Source organism: Hemiscyllium ocellatum, chromosome 16 (assembly GCF_020745735.1).
Source record: "Hemiscyllium ocellatum isolate sHemOce1 chromosome 16, sHemOce1.pat.X.cur, whole genome shotgun sequence".
Lineage (NCBI taxonomy): Eukaryota > Metazoa > Chordata > Chondrichthyes > Orectolobiformes > Hemiscylliidae > Hemiscyllium > Hemiscyllium ocellatum.
Genome location: NC_083416.1, coordinates 46,679,247 through 46,696,102, shown reverse-complemented (window position 1 = coordinate 46,696,102; position 16,856 = coordinate 46,679,247). Strand labels below are relative to the sequence as shown.

The following is a 16,856-nucleotide window of genomic DNA, read 5'->3' as shown; positions in this document are numbered from 1 at the left end:
TTTTATGCCATTCCATCCTTCCTTCATCTCTCCCTCCAGATCAATTTAACTTCCCAAGCCACATCCATACAGTTCTACACTTTCAAGAATCCAAGTGTCAAGCCTTTGTACATCAGTTTTTCGTTAGCTACTGAATCTCACCCTCACCTACACTGTTGAAACATAAGTCTGCATTAACAAAGACAATTTACATTTAAATAACCGCTCTAACATAATTAATCACACATAGACACTTCATAAGAGCATTTTAAAACAAAATTTGAAACCATACTGTATAAGGAGATAAGAAAGATTACCAAAAGTTTCACCAATAAGGTCGCTTGTAGGTAGCATCTTAAAGGAGAAAAATAAGGGAGTGAAGCAGAAAGTTAAGGAAGAAAATTCCAGAATTTAGAGCAACTGAAAACATTACCACAAATATTGGTGTGATTACAATTATCAAGAAGGTCCCAAGAACCTAATGGTAAGATTCTTGGCAATGTAGATGACCAGAGGGATCTCTGTGTCCATGTACAGTACATAGATCCCTCAAAGTTCCCATCCAGGTTGATAAGTCTGTTAAAAATGCATGTGGTGTGTTAGCTTTTATTGGTAGGAGGGATCGAGTTTCGGAACCGTGAGATAATGCTACAACTGTACAAAACTCTGGTGCAGTCGCACTTAGGGTATTGCATACAGTTCTAGTCACCATATGAAAGGAAGGATGTGGAAGCTTTGGAAAGGGTTCAGATGAGATTTACTGGGATGTTCCCTGGTAAGGTTACCTCAGATTATAACAGGATCTTGATCAGATGGGCCAATGGGCTGAGAAGTGGCAGATGGAGTTTAATTTAGATAAATGTGAGGTGCTGCATTTTGGGAAAGCAAATCTTATACACTTAATGGTAAGGTCCTAGGTGCTGAACAAAGAGACCTTGGAGTGCAGGTTCATAGCTTCTTGAAAGTTGAGTCGCAGCTAGATAGGATAGTGAAGAAGGCGTTTGGTATGCTTTACTTTATCAGTCAGAGTATTGAGTACAGGCGTTGGGAGGTCATGTTGCGGCTGGGCAGGACTTAGGTTAGACCACTGCTGGAATATTGCTTGCAATTCTGATCTCCTTCCTATTGGAAGGATGTTGTGAAACTTGAAAGGGTTCAGAAAAGATTTGCCAGGGTTGGTGGATTTGTGTTATAGAGAGAGGTTGAATAGGCTAGGTCTGTTTTCGCTGGAGCTCTGAGGTTGAGAGTTGACCTTTTAGAAGTTTACAGAATTATGAATAGGATAAATAGACAAAGTCTTTTCCTTGGGTTGCGGGAGTCCAGAACTAGAGGGCATAGGTTTAGGGTGAGAGGGGAAAGATATAAAAGAGACCTAAAGGGCAACTTTTTAACACAGGGTGGTACGTGTATGGAATGAACTGCCAGAGGAAGTGTTGGAGGCTGGTACAATTGCAACTTTTAAAAGACATTTGGATGGGTATATGAATAGAAAGGGTTTGGAGGGACATGGGCCAAGTGCTGGCAGGTGGGACTAGATTGGGTTGGAATATCTGCTTGGCATGATCGGGTTTGACCAAAAAGTCTGTTTCCGTGCTGTACGTCTCTGACTCTGACTCTGAGTACTGATATCTCAAGAGGGTTGTGAGCTGTAGATTACAGAGGTAAGGAGCATTGAGGCTGGGATAATTTGAAACCAGGGTGATAATTTTAAAGTTCAGGGATGTAGCTTAGGTCATAGAGGCTATTGCTTACAAGTTAGGACATGGGCACCAGAGCTAAACCATTCATGTATCTCATTTCTAGATGGACAAAATCAATGTGGCTCCTATCTCCACATCTGCCTCTTTTAAAAGCTGAGGATGCAGGTTATTGTGTCCATGCATTTGCCACATTGCAGTTCCATTCTTGCTGCCATCAATGATAATGTCTCTTGAGTTAGACCATAATAAGATCATAACATATGGGAGCAGATTTAGACCATTTGGCTCATCAAGTTTGCTCTGCCATTTGTTCACGACTAATATGTTTCTTAACCCCATTCTCCTGCCTTCTCACTGTAACCTTTGATCCCCTTTCCATAACCTTTTCTAAAAATGGAATTGATTGCAGTGATATAGTAGTTTGCCTTCCATCTATTTGCTAATCTTTAACTTTACCTTATTATGTAATGAAACCGTGTTATGTTGTTTACATCTCAAAATATTTGCCTTCTGCAATGGAACAATTGTGTTCATTGAAAAGTCATCTCCAGAAGTATAAATCTTTCAATTTAAGTTACTCAGTTCTACTGTTATCTTCTTTATAGGTCGTTACATCATTGTTTTTGGGGATTATATCTGATTCTTCTGTAACTGATGAAGGTAGTAGGATTTCCATGCCATTTAATGCTACTGGCTAGCACAGCAGAAGATCGAGGGATGCTAGAATATAGAGTGAATGAAATATTAAAACCATGTGGAATAAAAGTGTAATAATGATGAAAGTATGAAGATCGGAAGAAATAATAGCACAAAAGCAAATGTCAAGATGGAGAACAGCTGGAACAGATACCACAACTTAAGTACCTGGCAAACATCTTGTCAGTTGATGTTACTGCCATAAATAAATCAGAGTTAGAATAGTAAAAGGAAAGAATGCATTCCCCAAACATTAAAAAAAAACAGCAAAAGAATACAGAGCTTATGAAAATAAATATCAAGACTGATTTGCAGGGTCTTGCTGTGAGGGGATAAAACTTAGACATCCAAAGACTAGATAATATTGAAATGTAATTCTGGAGAAGGATAAAGAAGGCCATTTGGAGAGATGGAAGAGCAATGAAGAAGTTCTCAGGATTGGGAGGAGGAAAGATCATTTGTTAACATATGAAGAAAGGCAAACAAGGTTGGATTGAGTATAGAATATTCAAGTTGAAAGTGTGGTGCTAAAAAAGTACAACAGCTCAGGCAGCATCCAAGAAGCAGGAGAATCGACGTTTCTGACAAAAGCCCTTCATCAGGAATTCCTGATGAAGGGCTTTTGCCCGAAATGTCGACTCTCCTGCTCCTCGGATAATGGGAGAGATAGGTAAAGTGATTGGCTGGTGCCTTTTCCCTAGGGTGGAGGATTTCATGACTAAGGGAGCATACTTTTGAAGTGAGAGAAAAAAGATATAAATATATAAACGAGGGGCAATTTTTTTACACAGGAATGGTTCATGTGAGGAATGAATTTCCTGAGGAAGTTGCAGATGCGCGTATAGTGACAATGTTCAAAAGACATTTGGATAAGTACATGAATAAGTGTTTGGAGAGATATGGGTCAAGCGCAGGCAGGTGGGTTTAGTTTGAGATTATCAACGGCATGGACTGGGTTGGACTAAAGGGTCTATTTCAGTGTATGATTCTGACTTGCTGAATAAGCTGATTAAAAGCTGATTACAGCAGGGATCAAAATATATTTTTTCAAAGGCTGTTTTTGAGATTTTCTTCAAGAGCTACTTCTTGTTTTCCCGGACTAATCCCCTTGATTTTCAGCTGCTCCTTTTTCCATTCTCATTATTCTATTATTAGGTGATGCAGTCATATAGATTCACCTTCTGCATTTGTTTTCAAATTTTCCAGAGTTTAATTCGTTTCTTAGATAAGTCAATACAAATATCACATGGAAAGATAGCAGCTCATCCAATCTCAAGCTACAGGTTAATCAATTCAAAATAGTATGTCAACCATGTGTCAATGTCATAAAGACATGTGCTGTTGTCCGTATGAATTTCCTCTAAGTAGCTGGTGGTGTCTTCTTGAATACAACCATGTGGTTTGCTATGCTATTTTGGAGTGCAATTAAGAGTCAACTACATTGTAGAGAGTCTGGAGTCACATATAGGCCTGACCATGTACTATCTTTGTTCTGTCTCTTCTATGGACAGGGTTTATTTTTCTGTCATTACTTATGCCTGTCATATATTTTCACAGGCTTGTATTGGGCGCCTAATGGTGAAGTTGCTCAATGCCCCAGTGTATTTGAATCCTCGATTAGAGTAATATGGGCCAAAAGTGAAAAAGAGATTGATGACAACTTAAAACTGAAAATGGAAATTGCAAGACTGTGAGGTGTGTAGAAATGTCCTTAATTTCTGCAGTGTAATTTCTTTATTCAAATTTATTTCCTTAATTTCTTCTTTCTTACTATACATTATCTCCCAATTAATTCCAGAATGAAGCATAAATCCTTGTATTAATACTGAAGTAACAAATCTGCTGCTTGCAAATAAATTTGTTGCCCAACATTAAATTAATTAAAAATGATGAGTTCAAACTCAGTTGGGATCCTGTTTCAGGTCTCTTGCATTTTAACTTCTGAAATGACCCCAACCCACCCATTTTTGAGAATGCCCACTCAAAAATACCTTGTAAAAGAGGTCATGATTTGGAGATGGTGTACAAAGTTAAAAATCACACAACACCAGGTTATAGTCCAACAGGTTTAATTGGAAGCACACTAGTTTTTGGAGCGACTAGTGTGCTTCCAATTAAACCTGTTGGACTATAACCTGGTGTTGTGTGATTTTAAAGTTGTAGAAGAGGTGTACAACTCACTCAGTTTGCACACCATCTAGTGGAAACTTTGTATAATGACATCCAAACAGGAGGTTTCTGCTTTTAACACAGTGAAAGTGTTTTATGGTCTGCACGAAACTTCATCTTGCAATGCAAAGAGTTCTTCTCGACCGAGTATTGCAAACTGACACATTGCTGAGGGATGCACTAAAGCTTGGGGCAACTGCCTCAAACGTGCAGTGGCGGGAGTTTGTTAGCTTTGAATCCCTCATAGAATGTAGTGGAATGGAAATAGTTTCTTGTCATATTTGGTAAATGCTCCAATTTTGCAATTGGATGGAGGTAAGAGTGCAATCTTCCAATGCTCATTTATTAATTTCAATTGGAGAATTCATCTACACTTTTGAATTTATGTGCCATTCTTCTATGAACACTTTTTCAACATGATTGTCCCTCTGATGATTGAATTGTGGAAAAGTTATGAACATTATAAGTCTGACCTTAGGAAAGAATCAGAAAGAGTTAAAATAACTTAAAATGTACATTGAGAAAAGAATGTTCTGCTTCTTGAGCCAGTTAGAAACATAAAGTCTTGTACACCTTATCTTCAAATGAATTCCAATCCACCCCTCATCTTCTCAAGAACAATCATCTCTTTTGATCCAGAAGATTATCAATTAAAAGACAGCATGACTAATATATTGTAAACATTTTTTTTGCTGGAGAAGAATCTATTTTACCTCCAGAGAGTGAAATGGAAGCCACAGTGTTTGTAAATGGGATAAAGTACAGAGTCTATCCCAATTACATTGTAGAAGTATGATTGGAGTGTGACTTGTCCAAAACAGAGTTGTTAAAAAATTACCTATGAATGGATGGACTTTCTTCTGGGTAATGATTTGATTGGGATAGTTGATAGTTGGTAAATCACAGAAAATCTGAATGAGGCTACAGAGATAGAAAAATTACATGAAAATATCACTGAAGAGGAGAGGGAATGGTGTTTTTGATAAGGGATAACATAATGGCTATACTTAGGGAGGATATTCCTGGGAATACATGCAGGAAAGTTATTTGGGTGGAACTGAGAAATGAGAAAGGGATGATCACATTATTGGGATTGTACTATGGACACCCGAATTGTCAGCAAGAAATTGAGAAACAAATTTGTAAGGAGATCTCAGTTATCTAGAAGAATAATAGGTTGGTTATGGTAGGGGATTATAACTTTCCAAGCATTGACTGGGACTGCCATATTGTTAAAGGTTTAGATGGAGAGGAATTTGTTAAGTGTGTACAAGAAAATTTTCTGATTCAGTATGTGGATGTACCTACTAGAGAAGGTGCAAAACTTGACCTCCTCTTGTCAAATAAGGCAGGGCAAGTGACTGAGGTGTCAGTGCAGGAACACTTTGGGGCCAGGGACCATAATTATATTTGTTTTAAAATAGTGATGGAAAAGGATGGACAAGATCTAAAAGTTAAAATTATAAATTGGTGGAAGGCCAGTTTTGATAGTATTGGGCAAGAACTTTCAAAAGTTAATTGAGGGAAGGTGTTTGCTGGTAAAGGGACAGCTGGAAAATGGGAAGCCTTCAAAACTGAGATAATGAGAGTCCAGAGACAGTATATTCCTGTTAGGGTGAAAGGCAAGGCTCATACGTGTAGGGGATGTTGGATGACTAAAGAAATTCAGGTTTTGATTAAGAAAAGAAGGAAGTGTATGCCAGGTATAGACAGCAGAGATTGAGTGAATCCTTAGAAGAGTATAAAGGCAGTATACTTAAGAGGGAAATCAGGAGAGCAAATAGGGTTAAGGAGATTCTAAAGGGATTTTATAAATACGTAAATCCAAAAGGGTAACTAGAGAGAAAATAGGGCTTCTCAAAGATCAGCAAGGCAACCAATGTGGGGAACCACAGGAGATGGGGGAAGATAGTAAATGAGTAGTTTTGCGTCAGTCTTCACTGTGGAGAAGGACATGGAAGATATACAATGTAGGGAAATAGATGGTGACATCTTGAAAAATGTCCAAATTACAGAGCAGATGGTGTGGGATGTCATAAAATGTATAAAGATGGATAAATCCCCACCACTTGATCAGATGTACCCTAGATCTCTGTAGGAAGCTAGGAAATGATTGCTGGGCCCTTTGCTGAGGTATTTGTATCATTGATATTCACAGGTGATGTGCTGGAAGACTGGAGATTGGCTAATGTAGTGCCACTATTTAAGAATAGTGGTAAGGGAAAGCCAGAGTTCTATAGACTGGTGAGCCTGACATCAGTGGTGGCTAGATTGTTGGAGGGAATCCTGAGGGACAGGATTTACATGTATTTGGAAAGGCAAGGACTGATTAGGGATAGTCAACATGAAAAATGGGAAATCATGGCTCACCAACTTTATTGAGTTATTTGAAGAAGTAATGAATGGGATTGATGAGGGCAGAGCGGTAGAAGTGATCTATTGGACGTCAGTGAGGCGTTCAACAATGTTCCTCATAGTAGACTGGTTAGCAAAGTTATATCATATGGAATACAAGGAGAACTAACCATTTGGATACATAACTAGCTCAAAGGTAGAAGACAGAGGGTGTGGTGGAGGCTTGCCTTTCAGACTGGAGGCCTGTTATAGTGGTGTGCCACAAGGATTGGTGCTGGGTCCACTACTTTTCAACGTTTATATAAACGATTTGGATGTGACCATAGGAAGTATAGTTAGTAAGTTTGCAGATGACACCAAAATTGGAGGTGTAATGGGTAGCGAAGAAGGTTACCTCAGAATACAACAGGATTTTGATCAGGTGTGCTAATGGGCCGAGGAGTGGCAGACAGAGTTTAATTTAGATAAATGTGAGGTGCTGAATTTTAGAAAGGCAAACCAGGGCATAACTTATACATTTAATGGTAAGGTTCCTGAGAGTGTTGCTGAACAAAGAGACCTTGGAGTGCCGGTTCATAGTTCCTTGGAAGTAGAGTTGCAGATGGATAGGGTAGTGAAGAAGCTATTGAGTATGCTTTCCTTCATTGGTCAGAAAATCGAATAACGGAGCTGGGAACTCAGGTTGCGGCTGCACAGGACATTGGTTCGGCTATTTTTGGAATATTGTGTGCAATTCTGGTCTCCCTCCTGTCAGAAGGATGTTGTGAAACTTGAAAGGGTTCAGAAAAGATTTACAAGGATATTGCTGGGGTTGGAGAATTTGAGGTTTGGAGAGAGGCTGAATAAGCTGGAGTTTTCCCTGGGGTTTTGGAGGCTATGGGGTGACCTTGTAGATGTTTATAAAATCATAAGGGGCACGGATAGGGTAAATAGACAAGGTCTTTTTCCTGGGATAGGGAGTCCAGAACCAGAGGGCATAGGTTTAGGGTGAGAGGGAAAAAAGTTAAAAGGGACCTAAGGGGCAACTTTTTCACGCAGAGGGTGATATGTGTATGGAATGAGCTGCCAGACGAAGTAGTGGAGACTGGTACAATTACAACATTTGAAAGGCATCTGAATGGGTATATGAATAGGAAGAGGTTACAGGGATATTGCCCAAGAGTTGGCAAATGGGACTAGATTAGTTTAGGATATCTGGTTATCATAGACGAGTTGGACTGAAGAGTCTGTTTTCGTGCTTTACATCTCTATGACACTTAGGGTGGAGACATGTAAGGATCCCATTTGTTTGGACTGTGGATTAAAATGGGAAAAATACTGCGTTGAACCAAGGAAACTGTGGCAGAAAGTGTTGCAGTTTTAAAATGAGTTATTGGAACTCACTGAGAATTGATTCTACAATATTATCTCATTCAAGCAGTGGGGGAAAACACTTGGTATATTAACACTTTGAGTATGAATTTGGGGCCATTTTGATTGCTTTTTCAATTGACCAGTTAGTTAGTGTGAGCTCAGGAATGCTCAGTGTAGAAATAACTTCTAAGTAGTTTCTTGAGCAAATGACTAGCCTTTTTTATGGACAGTAGAGCTAGCTGTGGACAATATACAGCTGACAAAGAAAAAATACACCAATCTTTCTCTTTCCCCTTTCTGTGTGGAGAAGTAATAGAAAATCTCTTGGTAGCGGTTTTCACTCATCGTTTCCTGGAAATTGCTGGCTTTGCAAACTCCCTTGTTGTAACAGAAAAAGGGACAAACCATCCTGAGAGAAACTGGTAGGGTTAAATTCTCAGCCAGTGAATAAAAGATCACATTAGTATGTAAATAACCTCATTTCTTCAGCAAGAAACCAAGAGGAAGTGAAGGATCTGAAAGAGAACAACTCAACAATGTGTATAATCTGAACTGGTGCCAAGAGCTGTGCTGTTTTGAATCTTTTCTTCCCTTCTCCAACTATAGTGCTTGTGTCTTAAGACCATAAGACATAGGAGTGGAAGTAAGGCCATTTGGCCCATCGAGTCCACTCTGCCATTCAATCATGGCTGATGGGCATTTCAACTCCACTTACCAGCGTTCTCCCCGTAGCCCTTAATTCCTTGAGACAACAAGAATCTATCAATCTCTGAACAGTCTTGACTCTTGTGTGTCTGCGTGTGTATGGGAATTTTAAAAAGGGTATCAGCTTATGTTGTGAAAATATAGGTTAGCCATTTATTTCTCTTTGTTTCCATTGGTCAAAAATTTTGATGACAATAAATTGTTACTTTCTTTGAATGGGAAATACCTAGTGCACCATATTCTTTTTACCTGAATTGGCAGTTATTCAAATTGGGTATTATGTTCAGTTAAACAGATTTTCACATTTGTTTTCACTTTGGGAATAGTGAATAATGAATCTATACCCCTCATCCTAAGAATTAGTGAACTTACTCAACTGCTTCTGATGCAACTATTGTCCTCTCTTAAATAAAACTAAAACTCAAATAAAATGCAGGATTCTGTCCTCTATGGGCAGTTCCCGGGATGCACACTGAGACAAACATTGACTGCACCTGTAAGACCATTAACTCAGTGAAAGGTGTTCTTTGATCTGCCTCTTTGAGTGTAAAGAGGTGACCTCGACTGAGCATTGCAGACTGGCACATTCCAAAGTCCAGGACTATGTACTGAGGGATGCATTAAAGCTTGGAGCAGCTGCTGCCAAAGTGGAGATAGACTGCCATCTAAGATCTTTCTATCAAAGTACAACAAGGGTCTGTTCAGTTGTCAGATCCTCTCATTGTTTCAAAATTAATGTAAATAGTTTCCCACAAGTAGAAAATGCCTTTATTTTGCAACTGCAGGGAAGCCTAGCAGATGTCAAATTCCAAACTATTGTTTTTTTTCTATTCAAAACTGTTTCAGGATCTTCTATGTAATTATATATTTTAATGAATAAGGTATAGTTTTGCAATAAGATAAACAGAACTGTACATAGCTGAAAATGTGTTGCTGGAAAAGCGGAGCAGGTCAGGCAGCATCCAAGGAACAGGAGATTCGACGTTTTGGGCATGAGCCCTTCTTCAGGAATCATTCCTGAAGAAGGGCTTATGCCCGAAACGTCGAATCTCTTGTTCCTTGGATGCTGCCTGACCTGCTGCGCTTTTCCAGCAACACATTTTCAGCTCTGATCTCCAGCATCTGCAGACCTCACTTTCTCCTCGAAGCTCAACATTTTCTTTTGATTTACAGCACAACAGATCAATGAGCAATAGGAGTGTTATTATCCATAGTATCTATTGGACATATTCAACAGATTCCATCAATGTTAGAGGAAAGGGATGGGATCTGTACTGTTGTGTCTGAACTAGTCAGTGAAAATAATCTGAAGAGACTTAGTTTGAGGCAGTAATCCCTGTGTCAAGAGGTGCAGAGCAATTGGAAATCTTCTCTCGATAATACACATTGCTGCCATTGTGCTTAAGAGGCAAATGTTTAAGATGAGTTGCCAATCAATGAGGCTGCTTTGTTCTCGATGGAGTTGTGCTTTTTGAATATTGATGTCCAGGGAAGTGGAGAATATTCCATCATATTCTTGATTTGTGATGGTTGGAAGGCTCTGAATCAGGAGTAAGTCACTTTCTGGAGAAACCCCAGACTCTAACTTTGTCTCCAGTATTTGTAGATTTTACTTAATCAACTTGTCCAGACAAGACAAATCTCTGGAGTAGGTGGGACTTGAACCTAGGCTGTCTGGCCCGGAGGCCAGGACACTCCCATTGCACCACAGTGCTTCTAAACTACAGTACTAATAGTAAGTCCAGGTCAGTTTCTGGTCACTGGTGACTATCTCTGGATTTTGCTGATGGAAGACTTGAAGATGGTCATGTCAGAAAATATTGAGGTAGTCTCTTGTTGGTGATGATTATCAACTAGCATTTGCATGACACACATGTTGCTTGCCATTTATTAATACAATTCTGTCTATGTCTTGCATCCTGACAGTATGGACTACTTCAATGATTAATGAAAATACAAGTCAAGAAGGGTGACTTGTATGTTGTGGTTCTGTTCGCCGAGCTGGAAGTTTTTGTTGCAAACGTTTCGTCCCCTGGCTAGGCGACATCATCAGTGCTTTGGAGCCTCCTGTGAAGTGCTTCTTTGATGTTTCTTCCGGTATTTATAGTGGTCTGTCCTTGCTGCTTCCGGTCGCCTAGCCAGGGGACGAAACGTTTGCAACAAAAACTTCCAGCTCGGCGAACAGAACCACAACAACGAGCACCCGAGCTACAAATCTTCGCACAGTGACTTGTATAGATTCAAGTAATAAAGCATTTGCATATTTCTTTCAAGCAGGTGTAATGGACAGATTATAATAGGGCAGTGCTTGAACACATGCCAAGCAATTTCCCCCTGTGATTCATTATTGGTCTAGAGCACTTCTCCTTCTATTGTCAGTTCGCTGAGCCTTTATCATTGCAATAGTGGTCAGAAAGATTCACAAATAGCTATTGCCAATTTTTCAAGGTTGCTGATGCAGCCATTTTCACTGTCTTTCTTCACAGCCTTAGTTTACCTAAAACGCACCCCACCTAAATATCTGTTAGATAGTGACTCCTTTTCTTCCTCCTACCTGTTATTTCCTTTAATCTCTCAGATTCCTCTTTTCAGGGTCTCAGTTCATTTGTGCCGAAGGACTCCAAAATATCTTCTACAAGTTTTGTTCAAACTAGATAATCCTGAAACTTTTCAAAGACCATCTGTATTTTCACTAGGTATACCTAAGATCTGCCCCAACTACCTGGCATTGCAATCCCAGTAGTGTTAATGTAAAACTTGAAATGTCAGGACCATGGTTTGAGTTTGTCACTTTGGCAAAAGTTATCCACATAGGATAGGGTAACTCATCCTCAGTGAACCTTATCAACCTGCTTGTGAAATGTTATTTTTAGGAGACTGTTGGAAATAAGAATGAAATGAAACAGAGAAGATAACATTAAATTTTTCAATTTGTATCATGGTTATTACTGTTTGCATCATTTATTAGAAGAATTTAAAACATTCACAATGGGTACAAAAATTAGAAATTGACAATGATTCAGCCAAACTGTTAGAACACAGTATAAATTACACATAATATATAAATTCTATGCACAGATAAATTAGCCAGAATATTATCAACAATATTTCCATTATCTCATACAGCAGTATAAAAGTTCAATTTTCAAATACCACAGCAATAATTTCATCTTTTTAACCAAATAAAGCATACAACTAAAAAAAAACTGTATAAGGAATCATGCTTTCTAGGCTTTTTACAAGAAGCATTTGACCACAAAACAGATTTTTGAGAGTAAAATGTCAGAATGGTGATTATATACCAGCACAACATGGAGGACTGTACACATTTTAAGCCTCATAACATCTGTGAAGCAATGTATCCAATTAATGCCAGCATCTTTGCCAAATTTGCCACCATTCAGAAACAGATAGATATCGGCTCTAGAATTATGAATGGTCATGGTTATCCTTGTTGGATTAAAGTAATTAACAAACAATTTACAAAAAACAGGAACTTGGTCATGACTTAGCACTTCATGAGCTAAGCAAGGAGTCTAAGGGTCTTTGGGGGCAACTGACTTGCTGCCTTCATCAGTCAGAAAGCCCTCCAGGTCAAACTCCAATCAACCACTGAATAACTGACCAGCGAGTATCTTGACAGGTATGAACCTCGATACTGAAATCTCACTGGGCCAGAAGCTGCGGACAACTTAGAGGCAGGCAGCCTCTGGCTTCTCGAGATCATCCTGGAGGTCTAAGCTGTAGGGACTCAAACAACATGAAGTATAGTGCTTTTCCGTTAGAGTCATGCATTTAGGGTGTTGGAGGCAGAGGTAAGGGCTTTCGTGAGCCATACCTTTGCCCCTATCCTCCCCTTGCATCTGATTTGGTCAAATAGAAGAGTTACTTCAAACCAGCAGGCTCATCATCCCATTTGTCCATTTGGAAACCAGCCACTTTGCTCGTCTTTGGCAAAGCAGGTAATTGGGCAGGTGATGAGGTGAGGCCCTTAAGTAGCTGTTAATTCACTAATTGAAATCTTAAATTGACTTCTTGCCCATAACGTTTCTCATCAAGCACGTAATGGCTAAGTTGGCAAGGTGGCAAGGATCTCTCAGGGGTCAGTCTGCACAATTATTTGATCTATTCACCACCTGCCTTGCCACCTCCAGTGCAGGGATTATCATGCCCAAAATGTTTGCAAAACAAGTGCTTATAAATGGATGCAGGGCACAGGTGACCAACATGATATACATATGACAAGAGTCATATAATACTAGTTTGGCTAATATGTAACACCATTTACAATATTATTATGTACTACAAAAATATCCTGTACTTAAGTAACAAGTAAATGCCATTATATGTGTCTGTTATAACTACGTGCATCTTCAATGGCTTTAATTTCCTGAATTTCAAATACCTGTGGGATTGTACACAGCGATCATATAGACTTAGTTCTTCCTCATTTTTCTTTATCACCATGACTACTCAGATTGAAGTTAACAATAATAATCTTTTTTTACTATAAATTAAGGTTAGTATATGTATGTGAAAATCATATTTACATCATAAAATTATCCAATTCAGAAGGAAATATTATGTGCCTGCCAGATATAAACCTCATGTAATAATATTTATAGGGTTTAACAGATGACTGTTACATAACTCACAGATAGTATAACTCCAACCTGTTTAGTATTCACCCGCTTTTGTTATGATTGATCAGGTTAAATCTGTTGTCTTAATTTGTTACTTAGTATGAACAAGGCATACTGACAATTAGCATTTTATAGTTCAAAATTTGTTCCATTTCACAAAATGCACATAAGAAAGTCAGATTTATATTTACATTACATTTTGCTATATTGTTTAAATAATGTTAGTGATGAATTGTATCATCTAAACTTGCTAAGTAAGCAAGTGAAAAATGTCACAATAATTCAAACTTTAATGAGACATTTTAAATGCATGCACATGATGGGATCAGGTACCCACTGAGTAAAATATTACAACACAAAATATGTGCTCTACAAAATTATCAAGTATTGTACACAACTGAATGTCAGTCTAGTAGAATCTTCCTGCAAACGGAAGTATTTCTTTCAGTTGAGATAAAGAGCAGTTACCTTGACACAGTGAATCCTGAAACTTGGCTTCTTGAGTTCAGTTCGTATGTTCAAATCTATATCAGGTGGAGTTCAAAACATGAACTATACAGTTGCAGAATATTTTAATAAATGAAACTATTTACTTTCAGATCTTTAAATGTCTTGCAGTCTAGTTTGTCTAAATCAGTCACAGAACATGTACTAACTGAGATAGAGTATTTCAGTTTCTGAAATTTAATGTTATCCAGCTTTTTATTGATTAGATCTGTACAATTTAAAAACTGCTTGTTTAGAGAAGGGTTCAAGTGAGGAATATTTTTTCTCTTCATATTTGTATGACTCTGACTGATGAATCCTGCTCATCAAAGTTCACAAGAAAACCTATATCTCTGCTGGTTTCTGAAGTCAATAGTGCAAGCTATGATATGAGTAGATTTGTATTCTACTGCTTCAGTACACTCATGTCTTTCCTAAGAGTGTTGATCTGAAACAAAAGACAAACAAAAAAGAAAAGTAAATATTCCCATCAAATTTATTGAGGTATTTTGTATCTTTTGAATTACCTAAAGCAGTAAGACCATTTTGCAGGGAGATGTTGAATATTTAGTAGGTGAATATACTAATAAACAATATCTAAATTTAACAGATAAATCCACTCATTCAGATCATGGTAAAGACAGAAATTTAGTAGCTTCCAATTTAATATTGTGAAATCTTGAAAATGCAACTCCCAAATGATCAATGATCTCATCTACTGAATTAGGCTCTCCAATTATGTTTTCACTTAAGTGACTTCATTTTAGAATAATTCTGCATGTGAAATACTTAGCAACAATTTTGATGTGAACAATGATTTGCAATATACATAGAAATACTTTTTCATTTGGTTGAATTGGTGTCAACCATTTGTAGGAAACACAGCCTTATATTCATAAAAGGTTATTAAATATGAAAACACATTAGAATTGGAGTTTACCTTAAAGTTTTCCATCTGTCTTTTTCAAGTTGGTTTTCTGGACTTTCACTTTCATATGACGCCAAATACAAACCTTAGTGTGGGGAAAGAATGCAGTTTCTGTTAACATATAGTATCACTGTTACATAGATCAGTTTTATTTACTATTCCTTTCAAGTGGAAAATCTAACTTGTGAATATAAACAATGAAAATTACAATTTTAGGACTAGATTAATTAAAGTTAATTATTATGTGAAGGGTTGTGTATTGGATTCTAAAAGCAGGAATGGTTGTGATAAAAGATATTTTAAAATATTTTTAAACCACGATATTGCAAATCTAGGTCAATTGTAGCACTGCAAAGAAACATACATGGTGCAAAGTGTAAAGCTGAGATTTAATTCTGAGCTTTAAAAGAGACTCAAACATGGGAGTGATTACATAGTCCTTTCACTTATAGATTCAAATCAAATCCAGACTAATAGAATTTCTCAACTTAATCAATTTTGAGGTCGTTTATAAAATAGGCTTAGGTTCACAGTACACAATTCAATAACAAGGGGATGAAATGCACTTGAGGATAGGCAGAAATGTGGAGTTGAGATCACATTCAGATCAACCATGATTTTATTCAATGATGAAACAGTCTCAAGGGATCAAAGGGCCCACTCCTACCCCTAATTTGTATCATATTTTTCTGTATTTTTTTCATGGGATGTGGGAATTGCCAGCAAGGCCAACATTTGTTATCCATCCCTGATTTCCATGAACTGAGGGCAGTTAAGAGTCAATCACATTGCTGTGAGTTCAGTGACATGTTCACACCAGATCAGGTAAGAGTACCAGACCTTCTTCCCTAAAGGACATGAGTGAACCAGAAGGGTTTACATAACAATCAATAATAATTCCATAGCCACAATCACTGAAGGCCAGTTGAAATCAGCTTTCAAATTCCGATTTATTCATTTAATTCAAATTCCATCAAGTGAATGATTTTAACCCATCTCCCCAGAACATAAACCTGAGATCTATAGATTACTGGTCTAGTGACATTAATACTACATCACCATCTCTCCCTTGCATGTTCATATAACTACATTTCACAACAAACTACAAATTTGAAGGATGGATTTTCCTTCTGGTAGCCAAATGGAAGGAAATGGCATTTGACCATCACTTATTTTGTCCCCTAAACTAAACTGATTTGTGTTGGACCCATTAAAGATACAAAGCAGACTTCTGATTCCCATGGCCAAGAAGGAACCTATTACTGAAAGACTCCAGCATCATTTTGGTGCCGCAGAGAGATGAAGCATTTCAACACATATTTGGGCCAAAATGGAGCAAGATGAGGATGTTACAAAGCCCTGTTCCATCATTAGGATGCTATGGTGACATTCTACTCTTGCCCAGGAACTATTCCATCTTTGGATATTACTGTTATGAATCAGTTAGTAGAAAGTGAGGATTGCAGATGCTGGATATCAGAGTCGAGGGTGTGGTGCTGGAAAAGCACAGCAGGTTAGGCAGCATCCGAGGAGCAGGAGGATAGATGTTTCAGGCATAGAGGGCTAGCCCCACCCCCCTCCCATTTATCCCTCAGCCCACCGGCCCACAAGCCTCATTCCTGATGAAGGACATATGCCCGAAACATTGATTCTCCTGCTCCTCAGTTGCTGACCTGCTGTGCTTTTCCAGCACCACGCTCTCGACTGTTATGAATCAGTGGCATGCTAGATCACTGTTGCACAATGTCTTAGCATGCAATTCCAGATTTCAACTTCCTGTCAGCATTTGTAAATGGTGAATGAGGAAGGGAAATTGATATCTCTGCAGAGGTCATCGGAGAA

General features: G+C 38.3%; 1 protein-coding gene across 3 annotated transcripts in view; it reads right to left on the bottom strand.

Annotated features, from left to right (window-relative positions):
• Nucleotides 1–11,978: 11,978 nt before the first annotated feature.
• The window catches only part of LOC132823404 (ras-GEF domain-containing family member 1C-like), an 84,652-nt gene continuing 79,774 nt past the window's right edge, over nucleotides 11,979–16,856 (bottom strand). For 2 of the 3 annotated variants that reach the window (XM_060837207.1, XM_060837209.1), the window contains 2 exons: nucleotides 15,027–15,099; nucleotides 11,979–14,534 (listed from right to left, as the gene is read on the bottom strand). In XM_060837207.1, coding sequence (XP_060693190.1) covers nucleotides 14,510–14,534; nucleotides 15,027–15,099 — 98 coding nt within the window. In that variant the 3' untranslated portion in view covers nucleotides 11,979–14,509. Of the gene's footprint in view, nucleotides 14,535–15,022; nucleotides 15,100–16,856 lie in introns of those variants that run through there. The other variant, XM_060837210.1, reaches the window with a different exon arrangement.